The 23,459-nt window shown below is 39.6% G+C and overlaps 1 protein-coding gene across 2 annotated transcripts in view; it reads right to left on the bottom strand.

Annotated features, from left to right (window-relative positions):
• Positions 1–23,459, bottom strand: part of LOC141441476 (uncharacterized) — a gene marked incomplete at its 3' end in the record, with an annotated part of 61,335 nt that overhangs the window by 5,781 nt on the left and 32,095 nt on the right. For both annotated transcript variants that reach the window (XM_074106230.1, XM_074106229.1), the window contains 3 exon segments: positions 4,396–4,495; positions 4,724–4,829; positions 8,477–8,778. In XM_074106230.1, the coding sequence (XP_073962331.1) occupies positions 4,396–4,495; positions 4,724–4,829; positions 8,477–8,549 (279 nt within the window).

Raw genomic sequence — 23,459 nt, 5'->3', positions numbered from 1 at the left:
CAAATGACGCACTCATCAAATGAGACGACAAGGGTGCGTTTCCACCAGACATGTGCGAGTGTGTTGCGAGGCATGTGTTTTGGTTTACTAATGTTTCGGCGAATAACGTTTGGCAACCTGTTTCATTTCGCAACTTTTCATTTCCCAACTGTTTAATATTTCTGAAACTGAAAACATTTTCAGGATTTTTATAAAACTAACCTAACCTAACCTAAAGGGTTCTCTACACGGTGGCCCTGAAATATTTACAGTTTTAGAGTTTGCGTAATGAAAAGTTGCGAAATGAAACAGGTTGCCAAACGTTACGTTGCGAAAAGGCAGTACTCGATGTGTTTTATATGAACCAATAAACGCCACATTTAGCTATCCCCGCTCTCTAGCTCTAGACACACGGCGGCCACGCCGTACAAAATACGCGTTCTTGAATCTACATAGACACGACGACGTCTGTACACGCGTCAATGTGTGCGTAAGATACACAGGGTTGCAAAACCCTAATAAGTGCTGCCAATGATATTTAAAGGTACTTTTATAAGGTATGGCTTAGATAGTGCAAATAAATGTAATCGTTAATCTTACCTATTTATTTAAACCTACTTAAAATGTGTCTGTCTGTGTATTATTATTTTCAATTGCAATAGATATACGACTACAAACTTAAGCGAATTATTCGGTAGGTAGTTATTTCATGTATTAATCGCGATAATTTCAGAAATCATTATTTATTTAGAAAAAGGAAGTAGGTACGGTATCGTTATCATTTCGCAAAATAATTGCTCCCGAACTTAGTGCCGTTGCGCACCCGCAGGGCTACTACGAAACTCGAAGTTCGTATCGTACCGTCCCTCTCGTATTAAATATTATAAATGTCAGAGGGACCGCACGACACGAAGTTCGAGTTTCGAGTTTCGTAGTAGCCCAGCCGACTGCTTTCCTGCGGTTTTCCTGCAATCTGCGCCTGAGGGGTGGGGTAACTCGAACCGGTGCGGGGCGGAGCGTGGCCATTCTATACTTTAGTACTATTATATATTCAGTGCTCTAGTGGAACAGCTGAGCGGAACGAGACTAGGTTAATGAAGTATTTCTATTGGTTCATAAAAACATATATTGTTAACCCCTTTTTCAGCACCAAAAAAACGTCAAAATTTTCCACACAGTACATAAAAAAACATTAATTAAATTGATAAAAAAGCGACAGTCATCCGAATTAGTTGCGCCATGATATAGCGTGCGATTTAGCGCTATCGCAGAGATATGGCGCGGTGGAGTGACCTTTGCCGATACGCGGCTTGGTTTATGGGAGGGCATCAGGGGGGTTACTACAAAATTCAAAGTTCGTATCTTACCGTCCCTCTCACTCTCACAGGTTTTTAAATGGGTACTATGGAACCAATGCTTGAAACTGGTACCGCAGTAATACCGGTATTAAAGTGGTGGTTGTCTCCTGGCTACTAGGAAACAGTGTCTTTTGCCCACTAGAAAACTCTTGTCTCCTGCTTTCTAAGAAATTCAAGAATCGCCGACTAAAAAACTAGAGGTGAGACGTACTAGGCAAAACGCGGACTGAGTCTTGCGAGTACGCGTCCACAAAAAGACTAGATCCAAAGACTAGGCCCACGAGTATCTACGAGTACTTAACTCAATTGACTCATTGCGTAATTTTTTTTAATTTTAAATTATATTAAATACCGACTAAACACTTCCCGTCATACTTTATACACTTAGCTTACTTTATACGCTTATAAGCTTAGGACTGTCAGCAATTTTTATAATTTTTTTCAGTTAAAAAGTGTACATAACAGCTTGTTTTCAAGTTGGCGGAACGTTGTCAGCCGCCGTACTCCTAAATACTCGTACGCTAAAAGAATCGCGGGCGGGAACGCGTACTCACGCGTCCAAGCCAAAACCTATTCCAGTAAATACGTCTCACCTCTATAAATAACTATTTTTTCCTGCCTACTAGAAAACTATCGTCTCCTGGCTACTGGGAAACTATTACCTTCCTGCCTATTAGGAAACTGTAGTCTCCTGCGCCTACTAGGAAAGTCTTGATTGTCTTCAGAGCACTAAAAAAACTCTTGAATCCTGCCTTCTAGGAAAGTCTTGTCACCTGCCTACTAGGAAACTAGTCCTTCCTTCTTTCTGTAAAAAAGTTGCCTGGAAGAGATCGCTCTTTAGCGATAAGGCCGCCTATTGCTTACCTTGTAATTTTCTCTGTGTACCTGTTTTCTGTATCGCTTACTATTTCTCGTGTACAATAAAGAGTAATTATATTGTACTTATTGTATTGAAACTCTGTCTCCTGCGCTGCCTACTAGGAACCGATTTTAATTTATTGAATCAGGCGTAACTTTGCGTAAGAAATTGTTTTCAGTTCATGGGAAACTATTGTTTCCTGTCTACTACGTATATATCTGTCATGTACCTACACGTGGCAAGTTGTGGTGCCGTGATAACCTAACCGATGGGGGTGACCGAACTGACCGTAACTGATGTTCGATAGTTATTCAACTGACACCACACGATAACCGCATGCTATCGGAAATACTTTTGATACACATAGGAACAGCGGGACGGAGTGGTGACCGCCACGCGGATGTGATGAAGAAATATAGACAGTGGACGGCACTATGCGCTTTCAATCCATTGTCGAAAGATGAACATTAGGTGATATGATATTTATTAGTCACTAACGTTTACCCGCGGCTTCGCATGCATAAATCATAACATAAAGCATTTGAATTGAAATTCTGGGATTTTATTAAATTATCGTGGGAATTCCCTAAAATTACATCGTGGTTTTCATTGACGTTAAATTAAAACACTCATGCCAAATTTCATGACACTAAACTCAGCGGTTGTTATTTCGAGATTTTATCCCTATCCCGTGGGGATATCGGGAAAAAAAAGTAGCCTGGAGTACTAGATGTCCAATTTCATGACTCTAAGCCCAGCGGTTGTTATTTAGAGATTTTATCCCTTTCCTATTTTATCCCTATGGGGATAAAAAGTATCCTATGTTTTAATCCAGGTTATAAACTAACTTTTTGCCAAAATTCATGCAAATCCGTCCAGCCGTTTCAGCGTGAAGAAGTAACAAACATACTCACTCACAAACTTTCACATTTATAATATTAGTAGGATTAATAAGGTCAGAGAGGTCTTGATCCCCGTTCTGGGTCGTTTCTTGTGCAAAGGTTGTCCATCGCTGTTCAACCCGGCAACGCGGCGAGTGTATTGGGCACCTTTTCACCAGGTATGACGCGGGGCGGGTTATTTGACTGATCGTGTGGTACAGTCACCAGCATTAATATCTGCCACAGCGGAGCGTGCAAAAATATCTGACACGTCCTTCCGGCCCTAGAAATAGAGTCGTATCAGATATTTATGCACGCTTGTTGTGTCAGATATTGGTGCTGGTGACTGTACCTGCTTAAATATGTATATGACTTTTCTGTTATTAAAAGAAAATAGTATTATTTGCATATATATTTCGAAATATTGCACACAAAGTATTAGAAATTATTCGCTTTTGACTCTCGAACTATAACTATAAATTATATTTCATAAATAAAAAATATGCATTATTAGGTATTCTTATAAAGTGAAGACAGCACATTGTCACAACAAAATAAACATTTAGAAATCTTCATAAACTATTTAAAAGTTAAACAATACCACTAAAATAATTAATAAGGAAGCTTTTTAATGAGCACAAATTAACACACAGAATGAACATACTATACACGTGAAACGCCATTATTGTCAGTCTGAGACAGCGCTGTCAGATTGTTTCCGAGCATAGGGAGTTAGAGGTACCTTTTGAGTACAAAAATCAAAAAAGGCGGAATTAATCTTCGAGTTTTTAAATAATTATCCCGTTTTATGAGTTTAAAATTACGCAATCCCCCAGCGCGGGTCTTAGTTTAACTGAGATATTTGGTTTTGGACTTTTGGGCTAAATTCGGGACGTTCAGCAACGCCGACATCTAAGACGCGGGAAAACGTGTGTGACATTACTCTCTTTAAGAGATATTGGCTTCATGGCTCCTGGTTCAGTTTCTATGGGCGTGTACATGAAAAACAGGGTCGGTATTACCATGTCAGTATTATTCGGCCCGGTAAATAGTCAAAACGATCGAGTCCAAGACACATAAATTCTTTTTTAATGTTTTTTATTCTGGACTATGGAACAACCCGTAACCGACCGGACTGTCGTAATTTCGCGGTAAGGAAAACTCTTTTTTTTTTTTAATTAATTGATGCTACTTAAAAATCTGATATTTTTTTCTGTTAATTAGAAAGGTTATTCCTATTGATATAAAAAGTTACAAGCGTTTCTGAATTTATCAGACATTCCCCATTAGATTGACCTTTGTCCACCACTAAACTTACCAGTAACGGAATGGGGTTCTGGCTCCTGCCCTCTAGGCCTTCCGCCAATTCTGTGAGATCCACCTCATACAAGCTCTGCCCTTCTGGAATGTTTTCCAATCTGCAATTAAGAAAACAGTCGATTGTAAATTAGGGAAAAAGCAATAGTCGGCGTTCTTGCCAGTTTTGAAACATCGGTATTTTTTAACTCCCGACATAATCGGACGGTTGTTGTAGGTTCAAGTGTTTTGTGGCTTCATTCATAGCACTTTATCAAAAAATACTGACGCCAAATGAAAATAAGTATAGTTTGTCAGCACTATCGAGTGCACGCGCACCGGATAATCACCTGGCTCTGAGCATGTCGTCTATGGGCAGGTCGGCCGGGACTTTCTTGAGATACGGCACGTTGCCGGCCAGCATGAATGACGTCACCATGCCGCTGGGACCGTTGCCTGGAGAACAGACAGGAAATGAAGGTTTTTTTATTTTTTTTATTCGACTGGATGGAAAACGAGCGAGTGGGTCTCCTGATGGTAAGAGACCACCACCGCCCATAAACATCTGCAACACCAGGGGTATTGCAGATGCGTTGCCAACCTAGAGGCCTAAGATGGGATACCATGGTTAGATGTACGGGAACCACCATGGCGGGGAAACCAGTCGGTACCAACAAAATTGGTTTGTTGCGCAAACGCCGCGCTATCGGGAAAGATTGTGAGTGTATGATAGCTAGCCTAGGAAGTAAGATATAGACGCGAGTGTAAATGCGGGTCAAGCCACGAATATAGAAGTAGAGCTCGTAGCACCTAATTGCAGCGGTGAAGTATTAAGCAAAAGAGTAAAAAAATCACCTAACCATAAAAATTTAATTTTTAACAAAATATTATTTGCTGACTGTACTTTTTGTTGACTGTACTTGCATTGTCACCCAAACTACATTTTTGCATACCAAATTTCAACTCAATCTGACTACCTACTGGAAGTTGGTCAAATTTAACTTGCAAGATTTGATTACAGACAGACAGACACCGGAAGAGGTGAAACTAAATAAAAGCTTGTAAACAAGGCATCGCGAGGGACTAAAGCCTAACAGACGATGGGTGCGGGTCGTAACATAAATAACTGCATACAATGAAAGCAAATGCAATATATTAGTTAATTATCGCGACTATTCTCGAACTGTACTCGCGCGCTATCATATCGAGTAACGAGACATTTTAATTAATTGGTCATTAAACAGTAGACCCCTAATTTAGCGGCGGTCGCATCAATTGACCCCCAAGCCGGACTAATGTAGAAGGTTCCACGTGTTTACTGATGTCTGTGTTTTGTCTCTAATTTCTATTAATATTTATATAGGTAATACGGTCAAAAAAATAAAACGTTATCTATGTTGTTAACTGTTTACTTTACTGCTTTAGGTTAACTGATGTTATTAATGCCCAGTGAGATGTAAAATTGTTTTAAGTTTTATAGCAACTAATAAATAACATTATTATGAGTTTGAAATAAAGGTCTCTACCCACTACAACGTATCACGAAGTGCAAAACTCGAACTTCGTATGTTGCTGTCCCGCTGACGCTTGTGTCATTTAATACGCGAGTGAAAGGGAGGGAAGTAGCCCCTCAGTAACGGAATGTCAAGCGCATACCACGCGACGGCGACGGTTGGTTAGAAAACGTGCTAGTGGGCAGTTTCATACATTTCAATAAAAAGAACTACGAATAATAATTTCGTAGAAAAATAATATATTTTTGGCCGACACGTTCCTATTACGGTCATGGTATGATACGTACGGTGTAATGGGTAGAGATTTTAACGTTAATTTAATTTAACTTTAATTCAAAATTGTGCTGCACAATGAAAAATCCGAAAAGCATTGCTGGGAATTAAACTCAGATAGAAATCAACTAGCGACATTATTTATTTGCTCTACACTTTTTTTTTACTGATTTGTGGAGTTCAATCCTTACTATTATTATAAATGTGCAAGTGAGTTTGTTCGTTTGTTTAGTTTTCACACAATATATGTATTAGAATATTAGTACTATTAATTTTACGCAAAAGCGCGGGACCTGTCCTTCCCCGGGACTCAAAATATGTATTTGTATACTGAATTTCATCCAAATCGGTTTAGTAAAACCAGAGATTATCCCTAGAACCTCACAAACTTTACCTCTTTATAATATTAATATAGATAACTTTTTTTAGTGATAACACAAATTTTGAATATTATTGATATTTATTTATAAAAGGATAATTTTATCCCGAAAAAATGAGTCGTTCCCGAGGAGATTGTATTGTATATTTATTTACAATTTCATTTCACCAATAAATTTAAACTAGCCTCTATTTTCTTCTGATCGTTATATTTTTGATGTCTCAACCTCAAAGCAACCAGCGGTGATGTCATACAACAAAACGCCTCGTCACCGCGATTATATCCTCAAAAACATTTGAACAGCGCTTTAAATATGACAGTGACAGCCGCAATTATTAAAATAACATTTCACTGCCAAGAGATAAAAGATAATATTGTGAAAGAAATTACAGGCGTCACAAATACCTATTTATACACTACACTACACACTACACTACACTTTTGATGAGTTCCTTAAATTTCAACCAACGGCTATTATTTACTGAAATTATTTAATTAATTGGTTCTTAGAATATATTAGAATAATTTAACAAAATGACATGTAATAATGATATTACCAATAAAAGAGTATGAGTATGAGTATAAAAGGTGTTCATTAAATAACTGAAAACCTGAAAGTAGTTTGTTCAGAATCGATTAAAATATATTATTTTAAAGCGAAATTATCATTATTATTATTTTTAGTGCGATAAGGGACCGCTGTGGTGTAAATGAAGGTATAGTCACACGGATTGAGAAAGGGATGCTTGGATGGTTTGGGCATGTTCAGAAAATGAATGAAAACAGATTGACTAGGCAGATCTATAAGACGAGCGTGAATGGGAACGTTGGGAGAGGAAGGCCTAGACGAACGTACCACGATCAAATCGGTGACGTTCTGAAGAAAGGTCGAGTCAGGAGTACTCTAAACCGACGTGCATGCATGAAAAGATTGATGAATGTAGAGGAGGCGAGAGTTGTATGCCAGAATCGTAGCAAGTGGAAGGATGTAGTCTCTGCCTACCCCGTTGGGAAAGAGGCGTGATTTTATGTATGTATGTATGTGTATTTTAAAGCAGGGCCCCAATGAGGGCTATCGAGTATGTATTCGCCGCTAGAGGCGCTAGTGTAGCGTGAGGTCTCCGAAATGTCAAATCTCATTGTTTTTGGGTGAGCTTATTTACAATTAGAATAATTTTGTGAATATTTTGCAATACCTGAAATTAATTATGGCAAATATGCGTTACGCGGCAATGAACGTACAGACGTAGAAACACAGGTTTTGAGACAGTTTTGTCTTTCGGAAACCTTTGTCCTCCCTTTTTTCCGAACAAAACGGGACTACGCAACACTGTGGCATGCTCGATATTTTTATGGTACGGTTGTAAGGTATTAAATATTATTTAAATGTAAATTTTGTTTTCACGCCCGTAATAACTAACCACTATACCAAAGTCTAAGAACTTACATTTTCTTACACTGGGACTATACCTAATTCACAGGCAGGACCTTTGTCTACAGTGGCGCCAACTGGTGAGCGCGAAAACGGTGTAGCTACTATTTGCTTGTAATTTGTAATGCAATTGGACCCGTTTTTTTTTTTACCTTTTTACTTTGCCCGTTAGCTTTGCCCATGCTAATAGTTTTAATAGCTTTGACTAACTATCATTTAATGGTAGTTATTCCATGTGTAACTTGTTATTCTTAATAAAGAAATAATTTTATTTAGACTGCTTTTCTACTACGAAAAGCTTAAGTCGCCGTTAAAACGAACACAAGTCTACGGAATGTGTTTGTCCGATTTATTTAAAAGCTTAATCAGTCAGTACTCGTTTTGCAAAGTATTGTTATAAGTCTAATCGTAATGAGTAATGTTTTGCTTTAATATTAATTTTCAGTGTATCCATACTAAGCCATTGTTTTTTTTTTAATTGAAGAAAATAAAAATAAAAACTTACCGATAACAACCACTTCTTTGTATATGACGTCGTCTGACAGGGTGTGTTGGCAAGGTTTCTGGCTATCCTTCATTTTGTATATATTTTCTATATATTTATCAATAATGTCTTCCGTTTGATCTGCGATTTCTACCGTCGGGGTTTCTTTGAGTTTATGTCTTATTGAACTAAAATAAATTATATCACATGCAGTTTACAGTCATACGGACTTGTTTCTTTTTAAACGTAAAATCGTGGCGTTCAACGGAACGCGTGTTGAGTCGATGCAATGTCACTGGCCAGTAACTGGTTTTTTTAAATATCTGAAACAAAAAAAAGAAAATGGTTACGAAGGAGTTTTTATATTTTATAATATGTAGCGAAGAACGGACGGCTATCCTGCAATATTTTTTTTCTTACGTTAGGTACGTTTGTATCTTTTGTTTGGGGTTTTTATTAGTTTATAGTTTGAGATTAAAGCACCAATAAATAACCACCACATCCGGGACATATCACGCTAACAACGAGTAATAATTACCTGGATATTTCAACCACATTGCAGTGGCCGTGTTCACGAGTAGACCCCTTTTTTTTGAGTCTACACTTGAACACGGCTACTGCATGGAATGTGCCAGTAAGACCAGAGGGGCTACTACGAAATTCGAAACCTCTCACTTTCGTTTTAAATAATATAAGTGTCAGCGGGGCGGCAAGAGACGAAGTTCAAATTTTGCACTACGTAGTACAGGGCCAGGTGTGGTAATTATTTATGGAGAGAAATCATGACAGTACCTAGCATTCATAGCACTACTAATATAAGAAACCGCGTAGAAATTGTAAGAAAAACAGCAGGGCTACCACGAAACTCGAAACTCGAAGTTCGTATCGTACCGTCCCTCTCGCTGTCGTATTAAATAGTGTAAGTGTCAGAGGGACCGCACGACACGAACTTCGAGTTTCGAGCTTCGTAGTAGCCCTGGAGAAACGAATTCATTTCTAGGGACGTGCGTGCCGCCATTCGTAGTTGCTTGCTAATAACAGCCATATTAATCCGCCGTAGGAGGGCAGCACTGTCGCAGCGCTTCGTTCGGAAATCAAATTTGCATAATTCCAGTTACAAATTAAGAATAACGTTTGGAAATAAAAAATGAATAATTTGTATGTGCTAAACGATGCGAAACAAATAAAGAAAGGCATTAAAAATATAAGAAAGTACGGAACAAAGCTAATAATAATAATTCCTAAAATCGTTAATCGTTAAATTAAATAACTTTGTCGCATTGTGGCACACATAAGCATGTCATTCATAAGTATTTAGGGGAACATTCATGTTATGAATTCTTTAATGTAATATTAGCTGGTGAGAAAATGAACAGAATTTGTCAGACTAATCATAATATTCAATAGAATCTATAATATTAATTGATATATTCTCCGAGCGTTAACACTTAATTATTGCCAGGAATTTTGTGCTGACGAAGATTACAAGCAAACTAGTAAGGCAAATAAAACTGCTTCTATCGTCTATCTGCTCTCTAATAAAAACAAAAACAAATGTACATTTTTATTTACATGAACTAACTTTAAGACATCATTGTTCAATTGTCTCGGAGTAGGTATTGGTTAAAACCTATGACCTAATCCAGCGATTTGTTTACTATTGCGGCTTTGAGTTAAACCAAAACAACTCATTGAGTTATTGATTCATTCAACTTAAATAGTTTTCCTTCTTAATTAAGTACTGGTTGCTTTGGGACGCCACGCGTACTTTTGCCTCTAGACCATGCTCGCACCTGAGGAGCAGCTGCTGGAATGGCAGCCATTAAAAAGCGCTAGAAATACTCGGCGCTCGAGAACTATTCGTTTGTCCGTGTTTGTCCTGGAGGCGGAGACCGGTAGTTGGGGCTCCCAGGCAAACCTTTTTTAAAGTGGGTCGCCGTCTTCGTGAGAGATGTCTTGACCCTCGCTCTGGGTCATTTCTGACCCTATACTACGAATTGCAAAATTCGAACTTCGTACAAATCAACGCACGTAAAAAGAGCTCCTGGCGATATACCGCGCAGTGAGCGAAATACGGACCAAATTGGCGGCGGAGCAGTGGGGGACGCGGGAGGGGGCGTAGGAGCGCGCGCGGGCCGTCACGCCATTGGCTTGTTAGTTGACAGATGCGCAAACGTATCCCCTCCACTAGCCACCCAGAGCTCTTTTAACGTGCGTTGACTTGTATCTTGCCGTCCGCTTGCCGTGACGCTTAATATGTATTATTTAATACGAGAGTGAGACAAACGGTAAGATACGAACTACTAACTTAGAATTTCACGTAGTAGCCCCCCTGGTGCAATGATTGTCCATCGCGGTTCAACGGGGCAACGCGTGAGTGAATTGCGCACCTTTGCGCCTGAGACGCGGGACAATTTATACGTTTGTATGTATTTTGTATATAAAGAAAAAAAGAAAGAAGAAGATAATTAAGATTTCCGTACTTTAAAAAGTTACAGAAATACGAAACGTAGTACACTAATTATAAACCTTATCGCCACTATGCCAGGAGAAGCTCATATCTCGTAGACACGGACCAACGTCGTCTGAACTGTGAACTCTACGATTGTACTGGTAGCTACCGATAAATTAATGAATGGAAGACTTGTGGAGTAATAGTACCTAATTATTTATGATTTATTGTGGTTTGCAGTTGAAAGCGTACAGGATGATTATTGATTGATTTAATTGGTAGGTACTTAAGATACGAGCTTGCGAGGTCGAATCGGAAAATATTGTTTTCGTAAATATGCACCCATTTTATTTTTAGACCCCTACGTTTTATTTTTAGACTACGCCACGTATACTTTTAGTTATGTTTTAGTTAGTAGTAATTAGTTTACTTTTAGTTAGTATTTTTAGACTACGTCATTCTACTTAATTATCGTAAGGAGAATATTATTTTGTAGTAGTATTTTAATTGAATCTTCCAATATTTGAATTGAATGTGTTCATGCAGCTACTCCATCTCTTAAACACATAAATCACACAAACCCAACTATCACCACCACCCTGCACTGACACGTTTCGAACTCAACCAGAGTTCATCCTCAGAACAAACTTGCGGTCTAGCAGTTTAAACGTGAAGAAGTAACAGACAGACACGAGTTGCTTGATCGTGTTTGTAATATTAAGTAAGAATCTGAAAAAAAAAGTGACGTTACGAATAGCTGTTCTGTTTATGTGTCCCGGTCTCTAGAATGTCTGGAATATTGTATATTTTACTGTTTCGCTAAACGACTAACGATCAAGACGAACCTAGGCCATAATTATGTTTAGGTAGTTGTATCTCGGACACGAGCCAAGTCTAGGCGCCACAATACACGCCTACGATCTATAAAAGATCTATACCACAAGCACGCTGTATCAAATGTGTACTTGTGTTGAGGATGTAAAGGTTCCATCAAACATTTGGCTACTCGTACTTATAATGTGATACACTACAGGAAAACTTACAAGTTTAATATTACATAGTAAATATCTCAATAATGCGCGTGCTGCAGGGTAAAACTGAACGACGTATCAGAGGGCTTACTCCGAAGTTCGAAAATCGAAGTTCGTATCGTACGTATACCATTCCTCTCACTCCGTATTAAATAGTATAAGTCTCAGAGGGACGGAACGACACGCCCTTCGATTTTCGAATTTCGTAGTAGTCAAACATTTTGACAATTAATTTCACTATTACCTAACCTACCCGGGTATCCTCAAATGGCTGGACCGATTTCGATGCGGTTTTTAGGCGAAAGCGAGTTTCTTTGCGGTGGTTTAATATCTCAACAGCTGAGCCGATTTTTATCAAACTTAGGTATGTTTAAAATGACAATTCCTATTTTTTATTATTTCTAAGCTGATATAAAGCAAATCCCTTATTCCTCGTTGTCACCAACTTGTTCCACCAGTGGCACGACAAGGTATTGCCATTCCTCGTCGTGCCACTGAATAATAAAATAAACCGATTTATTTACCTATTCCTATTTCTGTTGCTTGCTGTGCACTATGGTATGGATAGTGGCTCCATGTGCGTTTTGCTACCGGGGATTTTACATGACTCAGACGCTAGTAACGCATGCGCTATTTATCCTGTTCTACAACTATACGTAGGGATGCTAGTGCCAAATAAAAAAACAATGAAAAAACAACAACAAAAACTATAGGTATGCATTGTTTTATTTTGTTTGAGTACATTTTAATTTTTCCTTTTTTGTTTCAGGGACTAACTTTAGAAACAGGTGCTACTGTTGGAAGTGACATTATTTATTTATATAGTGGGTGCTATAATTAGCATTTAGCCAGCCCTAAGTAAAATGGAAATTTTAATACCTACTCAAAACCGTTTATCTTTACAAAGAAACATTTTTTATCTTTATCTTTAGTATACGCGACTCTTTTAATAAATACAGCACAAATATCCAGAAGGGTGAGGGAACACTCATATGTTATCGATTTCTTTATTATACATCCTGTGTATCATTATAATCGTGACTCGTCTTTATAAATTATCGTAACGAGGTAAAAAAAGCCGTGGGGGCCGAGTGGTTTGACCTTTGGCCTCTCAAGCAGAGGATCGTGGTTCAAACCCTGGCTCGCACCTCAGTTTTTCGAAATTCATGTGTGAAATTACATTTGAAATTTAACACGAGCTTTAGGGTGAAAGAAAACATCGTGAGGAAACCAGCACAAAACTGCGAAGCAATTCAATGGTGCGTGTGAAGTTCCTAATCTTCACTGGCGGCCGGTAACACACTGTATAAAATCCGGGCTTTTCCAGGTTATAATTTTCGTCAACCGTTAACCGTCGCCATGCACCGCTTCAGGGCCCCGTTTCTCGAAGCATATTAGCCTAATAATATGAGTGATTTGTCTCATTTTCTCATAAAATTTATGAGACAAAACACTAATTTTATTACACTAATATGCTTTAAGAAACAAAGCCCAGGAGCGCGCTATAAACAATAATAGTTTTCCGCTGCGTTTATGTATATTTTTATATTTTACTTCATAATATTGCGCAATAGCTTGCAACACCATATAACAGTATGTTGTACGTATAGGTATACAATGTTTCGAAGTCAAGTTTTTGTTCCTATAAATTTATAAATATGACACTAATCTTTACCCGCGAGTTCGTTCACGTAAATAAACACACATTACCCACATACTATCAAACACATCAAACCCATACACATTACTATCTATACTAAGTACATGATAGTGTTGTATCTTGTGTTGTGAATAAATGTAATTTTCTTTCTTTTTTTAAATTTAGGCTATCAGTTGAATCGAAATTTCAGTAATGGGCAAATGTTTTTTCTTTTTTAAGTACCCTATATAGTGTCTCACTGCTGGGCAAAGGCCTCCCCTCTTGACCTCCACAACTCCCGTTCTGACGCAATGACAGGCCAGTCCTTTGCGTTTGCGTACGAGTCCGAATCGGTCCGCCATCTCCGTCTCGGTCTGCCTCGATGTCGCAAATGATAAAATAAATAATAAACAAATAAATATCATGGGACAATCAGACAGACACACGAAACTTTTCACTTCACGCCCCTATTTTGTATTGCAGGTGGTAGGACCTTGTGCAAGGTCCGCCCGGATTGCTACCACCATCTTGCTCGCTAATCCTGCCGTGAAGCAGCAGTGCTTGCACTGTTGTGTTTCGGCGTGGAGAGTAAGACAGCCGGTGAAATTACAGGCACGTGAGGTATCCCATCTTAGGCCTCTAGGTTGGCAACGCGTCTGCAGTACCCCTGGTGTTGCAGATGTTTATGGGCGGTGGTGATCTCTAACCATCTGCAGACCCATTTGCTCGTTTTCCATCCAGTCAAATAAAAAATAAAATAAAAAAAATACATCTTATCGGTACTAAGTCAAACTAAGCAAGATTGATTTGGTATTTCAGCCTGTCGACTATCTCACATTGTGGACGTTGACCCCGTGCGTGATGTCACCTTGTTACCGACCGCGAATTTAAAGGCCAGAGGTGGCCGTGACAGTTGTGACATCACATCACAATGCTATGCAAGAGACCTTTTTTTTTGAAGTCGGTAATAAAAACGAAATAAGAGGAACTAAGTTTTTTGCCGAAGCATTTTTTGCCGATTTACCACAAATTCCGATCATTCTCAGGCACTATTCGCAATTATGGTCTTGTGCCACAATTATCGCCATTATCAAATTTATTTATTTATTTATTTGGGCACAAACAACAAAAACAAAACAAAATTCTTATTTTCTTCGCTAAACATGGCTGTATTCAGGAGTTAGTCAAATATAGTATTGTCAGCCACAATTAAAAAAAACATTTGCAAGAGTGTTCAAACTAAATATAACACGACCCGCTTAAATATTTTTAAACAATGTTAAGACATCATTTCTTATTATTCAGTCGATGATACAATTGATAAGACATTCACTTCTCGTTATTCAATTTCAATAACGAGGAGTGAATATTTTCGTCAGGCAACCAGGAGAAAGAGAAGCGTGTGTTCGATGTCTTCTGCAACTTTGCATTACTTTGTTACGTAAATTTGGGCAACCCTATGGGAATCGAGTTGCTACGGCGTTTTGCCGGGTTTTTCCCAATTGTTCGAGTATATTTGTTTGTACTGAGAAATAAGCTAACCAACAAAATGTTGGAAACCCCCCGACTTTGTCACTTCAAAGCTCAATATCTCACAAACGGCTCAACCGATTTTGATAAAACATGTCTAAGAACCATCGCTAGAAAACCTGCTATCAAATAAAAAACCGCATTCAAATCGATCCACCCGTTTAAGAGCTACGGTGCCACAGACAGACAGACAGACACACAGACACACAGCGGTCAAACTTATAACACCCCTCTTTTTGCGTCTTTGGTTAAAAAAAAACTAACAAAGTACATTCACCACTGATGCGGGCGTATTACATGGCGGTATATGGACGCACGACCCGACCCGCGCCCGCCGTCGGTGTATTGGCGTCCATATATCGCCACATAAATACTAAATACGCCCGTCGCGGTCCAGCACGCAACTCGCACCCGTCGTCTATGTGTGCTGGGGTTTAATGTGATAGCTTGATTACATGTCTCCGCTCCGCTTAAATAGCAGCGCACCTCTTCTAGGTAGCTTTAGGATTAACATATCAAAATTATTTCACTTTATCATTTGGCAAGCGCTTTATCTGTTTATTAATCAACATAAATACGCTGCTCTTAGATAAGATTATAGCAGTTGTTTATCAATTTAATCACGTGTCTCTTTGCTGGTACTTAGAAATCATTCCACGTTGTAACCCTGTCGCAGTGAGCCATCGCAGTACTTATTGAAAACACCACTGTGACATTCACTGCGAAATGGTTCTAGGATAAGTCACGATGTAATCATTTATCTGCTGTTACAGGGGGTATTCCTTATTTGTAGATAAGGCGTTTTTAGCGTGTAAAAGATTACTATTTTTAGCAGTAGCCACAAAAATCTATGGTGATCTAGTGGTTTGACCATGGCTTCTAGATGAGGAAAATGGATTTACAACCTTCGCCATGCTTGTCATCACTGATGCCACGTGAACAAAACCGTCCAAGTGCAAATCGGACTAGCGCACCGAGTGTTCTGTACAAAGACGGTATCTATGAATATACAGTGTTAGCAGAACTCTGTTCGAAAGGGAAACGTACGCAGTATCATGTCATTTTAGAATGGTTACTGACATAGACAGACACTTAACTTTTGTTTGTTGTTCTATAAAGAGCCATCTTCGTGACAAGTTTCTAGGTTTCTCTACACTATAGGTTTCGATTACCCGGTAATTTGTATGAAACACTGTATGTATGCAAACTGCAGCATGTCACTATGATATGAATTAATTTGTTTGATTTAACGAGGACACGGCCGAACGTGAATTTAGTTTTTTATCGCATATCTTTATATAATAAATTGCATTGGAACGTTATCATACTTAAGGCAGTAGTACCAAACCAACATCGACGAGTAGCGATTACCATACTTAAAGCCCAACACGCACAGACGACCGGTGCGGGTCATGCGCGGGCCCACGTGCGGCTAATTTACATGGCGGTATATGGACGCCGTCACACTGACGTCGGGCGGGTCGGGCGCGGGTCGGGTCGTGCGTCCATATACCGCCATGTACTTAATACGCCCATTGCGGTCACGCACACGACCCACAGTCCCACACCCGACGTCTGTGTGTGTTAGCACTAATCCCACCACCGGCGAGAAGTGAGAAGTGTTTTAGTACAAAAAAATATATCGTTTTTGTCGCCGAGCGTCAAATTTTTATACTTAAATATAATATACTCTCGGTTGTGAAGACGATTTTTCGATACCTACAGCGATGCATTTGCGAAATATTCAATTTTAAAGGGCAAATTTTTGTTCAAGACAAGAGAGTTATGGGTTTGCGTAATAGCTACGGAACCCTATCCTGGGCGTGTCTGACACGCTCTTGGCCGGATTGTTTGCTTTGCAATCACATCACAATGACGCGGGCCACGTTGCAAACGGTGACGTGACGTTATCTTTGTAGTTATCATTCTTCTTATCACTGATGGTGCGAATAAGTAAGAATTTCGCACTAAAAATGACTAAGATAAAAACGTTATCTTGTCGACTCAAGCTCTTGCATTAACTTGTAAGTTGGCTTTTCGATCGAGCTTCGAGTTCGGGACAAGGAACCGCGGATTGGCTCGAAACAAGTCGAGTATACCTCGACTACTTACTCGAGTGACTGTTAAGTACCTTTTTCCCGATAATTATGAATGTAAAGGCCTGTTTTACCACTCACAGATACAATTTTGTGTAACAGATAAATGTGATGAGGTGATGAAAGCCATAGACACGATTAGAAAAAAAAAAGAAAACAATGGCTGACCTAAAAGTTAACGGAATTGTCGTAAATTTAAAAATAAACTGTCACACATCCATGTTATCTAGGTCGGTGAGACAGACGACGTAGACGGGAGGACAAATCGCTATTTCGTAAGTAATGAATGGCTGTTTACACAGTCCCCTTTTAAATCATCTTCAAGGTAAATTAGACAGTAGAGGCAATATGCCACGTTCTGGAAAAAAAAGGCCAAGAGCGTGTCGGACACGCCCGAAATAGGGTTCCGTAGCCATAACGCAAAATTAAGTAATATTTTTCTAAGGATTTCGTATTTTGTTCGGAATATGGGAATTTACGGAAATTCGTCGAAGAACTAAAGTCACTGACATAGCTGGAAAAATATGCAAATTGAAGTGGCAATGGGCAGGCCACATCGCTCGAAGAATAGATAACCGTTGGGGGAGAAAAGTCCTCGAGTGGCGACCACGAACCGGAAGACGAAGCGTTGGCAGGCCTCCCACCAGGTGGACTGACGACCTCGTGAGAGTAGCGGGAAACCGGTGGATGCAAGTGGCGAGTTGTCGTTCATTGTGGCGTTCTAAGGGGGAGGCCTTTGGCCAGCAGTGGACGTCTTCGGGCTGATGATGATGATGATGATGGGAATTTAGGTATATTTTATACCTTTACTCATAAACTACTAATAATTCTCAAGAAAACTTAACTGTTATAGTTTTCCTTGTAAGCTTAATATACTTACTACCATCCTTAATTTTTCACATTTTTCCACCCACCGGTTTAGATTTTAGAGGGGGGGGGGACGCTCGATTTTAATGAAAATTTGCACTTTAAAGTTGAATATTTCGCAAAAAAATCACTGAATCGAAAAATCGTCTTATAAAAACCCCTAATGGCTTTAAAAGACCTATCCAACGATACCCCACACTATAGGGTTGGATGAGAAAAAAAAAATCACCCCCACTTTACGTCTATGGGAGGTACTCTAAAATATATTTTTTTGAATTTTATATTGTACTATTTTGTCGGCATAGTTTACATGTATATCCGTGCAAAATTACAGCTTTCTATCATTGATAGTCCCTGAACAAAGCCGCGGACGGACAGACAGACAGACATGGCGAAACTATAAGGGTTTTTTAATTTTTGCCATTTTGGCTCCGGAACCCTAAAAACATGGCGGCTGGGGTTCCACCTTAGTTTAATGTTTTTCATGAATCAACAGCAACGGCGGAGCGAGGATAGCTAAATTAAGAGTTTCGACTGATTCATGACTAACATCTTTCTCGCAACACATTCTCGCACATCTCTGGTAGAAACGTAGCCTTATTTGTGGCAATGCGGGTGTAGTTAATGTACGACTTGTTAATGCACGCTCAAATAATCAATTATCAGGGCGCACAAAATTATTGCGCGCGCTGTAATGTACGTAGTGATAATGTACGACGTGATAATCAAAGGCTGATATTCTCGGCTTATATAAAAAAAGACTTAACACCGAAAGCTAAGACGGCTCCCGCCTTAGCCTTCTGAACCTAACCTAACCGAGTCGTTTCAGCTCTGTGCCCTTAGTGTAAGTTTTCGGTTACAAAATACGTCTCGATCGCGTTCGCGTTAAAATCTCAATTTGTATGGATACACGAACATCGCAAACGTTCCGCTAGAGGCGCTCTTCGTGTTTACATACAAATTGAGATTTTAACGCGAACGCGATCGAGACGTATTTTGTAACCGAAAACTTACACTAAGGGCACTGATCCATCTTGCTCGCTCGCTTGCTGCCATTGCCATATTTAGTCATTCGAATCTATTGGATTCAGATTATCACGTCGTACATTATCACTAGGTACATTACAGCGCGCGCAATATTTTGTACGCCCTGATAATGCGCGACCGTGATATTGTACGGCATGATAATCGAAGCAATAATGCAGGGTTTCGCAAAGTGGGGTACGCGAACCCCTAGGGGTTCGCCATTCGACGGCAGGGGATTCGCGACAAGATTTACGTAATGGTGGCGTGATAACTGGCAGGCACGTGCGGCACACATGGTGTCGCGCGCGCGACTGATTTGCGACTGATTTCGTCGTTCAACAGTCAATTTTATTGTTTTCTTTGGGAGGTTAGGGGGGGGGGGGGATTTAATTAGTTAAGGGGTTCGCTGTCACCTGGAAACTTTAACAGGGGTACGTGGAGCCGAAAGTTTGAGAAACCCTGCAATAATGCTTCGGATTATCACATCGTACATTATTGCTCGTCGCGTACATTCCGAGTGGTACATTATTGCTTCCCGTATTACAGAGTAAGGTTGGATCCTGAAATCTAGGCGTTAAGTAGTGGGCAGCGGGCAACTTGCATATTATAGTATGCCGAGTTTCAGCTCATTGGATTTCGGATACCAAGAAAATGTAGAATTTTGTTTTTTTAATTAGCCCGTAATATTATGCCCCACTGATGGGCCAGGCTTCCCCTTTCCGCCGCTAGGAGTTGCGAGATGGCGGGACGACCGACCGCTTTCCAGCTCGATTGGCAACTGCATCCCAGGATAGGGATGAAAAATTATGCAAGTCAATTATAAAAAAGCAAATTATGAAACCATAACGACGACCGGATGGCCAAGTGGTTAGAGAACCTGACAACGAAGCTTGAGGTCCCGGGTTCGATTCCCGGCCGGGGCAGATATTTGTATGAATAATACGAATGTTTGTTCTAGGGTCTTGGGTGTTTAATATGTATTTAAGTATGTATTTATCTATATAAGTATGTTTATCCGTTGCCTAGTATCCATAGTACAAGCTTTGCTTAGTTTGGGACTAGGTCAATTTGTGTCAAGTGTCCCATGATATTTATTTATTTATTTATAAATTAAAAACTTAATACGAACCTTGCAAGTTAAAAAAGTTGATAAAAAATAAAAGGGGATTAATAAAAGTAAAAAATAAGAGTGGGCAAAGGGCAAAAGCATTGTAATGTTAGGTGTAAACTTGGCTTAGTAACCGACGCATATATAATAACAAATACAGTAAATTAGTAGTAGTGCTTTCCTCGTGTGGGATGGACGAGTAGGATGGTGAGTGGCTGCACCATAATAATTGGCAAGCCGCCACCTTGAGGGCATAAGTCACAAGACTAAGCGTCAACGCATTCACTGCCACCGACGCACATATGCGTTTTCGGAACTTCGCCCAGTGCCGCTGTAATAATTATTCATACATGAGGAACGCACATGTGCGTCGGTGGTACCTGTGGAAGTCAGGTGGCAGTGAATGCGTTGAACATTATATTTTATTTACCAGATTTTGGATTTATACTAAATCTACTATTCCCGCAGATTCGCACGAGTACTTAAATATATTGCTACCTTGGCCGCCTTGTTTTCTGCACCTACCTACTGCTTACTATATTGTGGTGTATAATATGAGATAACACCAGCAAGCGGCGACTTGGAAGAAAACTCACACTCCAGGGGTGATTGAATTTATTCCTTAATTATTCACACTGCTTATTGTTTAAACACTTATCCACTATTACTTATAAGACAAATGCTGTTTCTGACGACTCAAGACCGAATGACCCAAGGAGACCAGCTCTTGGGTCAGGAAAAGAATCATTATGGCGGGAACGACTGGCTCCCTGATTGGCCCGCGCCATCGGATGATGTCAGTCACGTGGTCCAATCATTGAGCGTGTACTCGCTTTCCCGCCATAATTTCTACCAATCACATGAGTCCAGTATTATCATACTAAATATAATAAGTGTTACTAAGATAAAAATCGAATAGAAATATTGATCTTTGAGCTTAATATTTAAATAAAAAAATAAATAAAAATAATAATTAAACAACCAAAGTAGTGAAAAATAAAAGAACCTAACAATCGTCCGTCCTGACATCGTGTGCGTCCCTGCACACGACCCCAGGTGGGAACCTAAGAACCTAACAATCGGGTATCTTGGCCAGCTTACTTAAGCTTAGTATACATATATTATTATATAATATCAAATAATTATGGTAAGTAAGTATATTTAAGATTTCTTTTTGTTCTAAACATAGGTTTTCAAGTCACTACATTTTAATTAATGTCAATTACACTTAAGTACATTTGCTATAAATTAATATATATTGTCATAATCGTTATACATTGAAATTCTAAGGTGATTAAGTACTAAGACAGTCTCTAGGTACACGAAAAACTACATTAATTAGATATAGTAAATATTAAATTAAGGATACGATGTAAGTTATAACAAAATCGATAACTGAATTTGGCCACTTTGAAAAATAGCGCCGGAATCTATACAATATAATATAATAAAATTAATCGAACAGCAATCGATATGCTGGTCGTAAGTGAGACTAGTGAACCCAAACGATCGATTTATTGAGTCAACGAATACAAAAGTAAAGTCACGACCGATCTATTAATGTCGTGGCGTGGCATAATTTACTCTAATCGAACGAGTATTCTGAACGATCGATTAATCAGAATACCTTATTTCCCTGAACGATCGATTAATCAGGGTCCCTAACCTCCTGAACGATCGATTCGCCAGGATGCCTGTCGACGCCGCTCGAGCCGATCGATTAATGCTCGCAGTGGCAGCCGCAGGACTTGCTTTAGCTCTCTTTGTACCAAGCCGCGAACCGATCGATTCTCGCGCACTTGATCTGTAACAACGAATAGGCACATTCTGTAGTAACTGCAACTTACTTTGGTACAGCTACAATAAATCGACTACATATTCTATTAGATATCATTACCATTATTATCGCTATCAGATTCAACACTACCATCGACATCATTTTCTTCAACTTCCAGAGCCGCTACATGAATCCACGGTTTCATGCGGTCTGCGGCAATCGTTGTAGACCGTTTATTTTCAGTATCGACTAACCCTGGTATTGGCGCTACTACATAGCGGTCGTTGCCCAAAACCTTGCTTACGCGGTACGGTCCTATGAAAGAGGGCATCAATTTCTTGCTTTGTCCATTGTTATTAAAGCAAGTCTTTGTTACTTTCACGAGATCTCCCTCTTTATAAACTCGTGAGGGTTTCCTACCTACGTCGTATCTATCTTTTTGCTTAACTTGTTCTACATCTATCCTGGCCTTGACACTTTGGCGTATATCAGAGACGCTTCTATCGTCTCGAGTACCTGCCGTAACATCATTGAGCATGGGATTAAATTCGCTGTTCATTGGGGTTCCAAACATCACCTCTGATGGCGTCCTCCCTATGGTTTTCTGAACGGTGTTGTTTAGACCCCACTGAACGCGCCCTAAATGACTGTCCCAACTCTTTTCTCCGTGTTTTACGCTTAATGCTTTCAAGGAGTCAAGAATTGTACGATTATATCGTTCGACCTGCCCATTAGACCTTGGGCAGGCGACCGCATTCAGAATATGTTTTATTCCCTTATCGAGGCAGAAGCGTTTAAATGCATGAGACGTAAAACAGCTACCACGGTCGCTTACGAGTCGATCAGGATTGCGAAAAGTGCTAAAAATATCTTCGAGAGATCTTATTACATGTTGGGTGTTGGTATTTCTGACAGGCTTGAGAAAGCAAAACTTAGTAAAACCGTCAACGATCACCAACAAGTGAGTAAAACCTCGGACGGATTTCACAAAAGGCCCAAGGTGGTCCAAATGCAGAGTGTGAAATGGAATCTCTGACTTTTTGATAGGGTGTAATAAACCTTCACGCGCACTGGAATTGTTTTTTGCATAGGCACATTCAATACAAGCACCTACATACTTCTTGACGAACTTGGACAATTTTGGGAACCAATAATTACTCTTTATCCGTTCCAGAGTTTTCTCAACCCCAAAATGTCCAATGTCGTCGTGATTGAGTTTACACACCTGCCACCTTGCCCCCTTTGGTACTACCCATCTGATTTTTTCCTTATCTCCTTCTAGACAGCGAAACAATCTATTGTCTTTGATAACGTAATTTTCTTTAATATATTTTAGGCCCTTCTCGTCCAGATTACTCTTCAAAACATCAACTATCCTACAAAGCTCAGAGTCGCCCAACTGAAGTGTATGAAGCCAATCCTCGCTGCTAATAGACATGACTACTGGAAACTGATCCTCGAGAGATTCTGGCGGTTCA

Source organism: Choristoneura fumiferana, chromosome 24 (genome assembly GCF_025370935.1).
Source record: "Choristoneura fumiferana chromosome 24, NRCan_CFum_1, whole genome shotgun sequence".
Classification (NCBI taxonomy): domain Eukaryota; kingdom Metazoa; phylum Arthropoda; class Insecta; order Lepidoptera; family Tortricidae; genus Choristoneura; species Choristoneura fumiferana.
The sequence above is the reverse complement of the archived record's forward strand: the minus strand, read 5'-3'. Positions and strand labels throughout refer to the sequence as shown.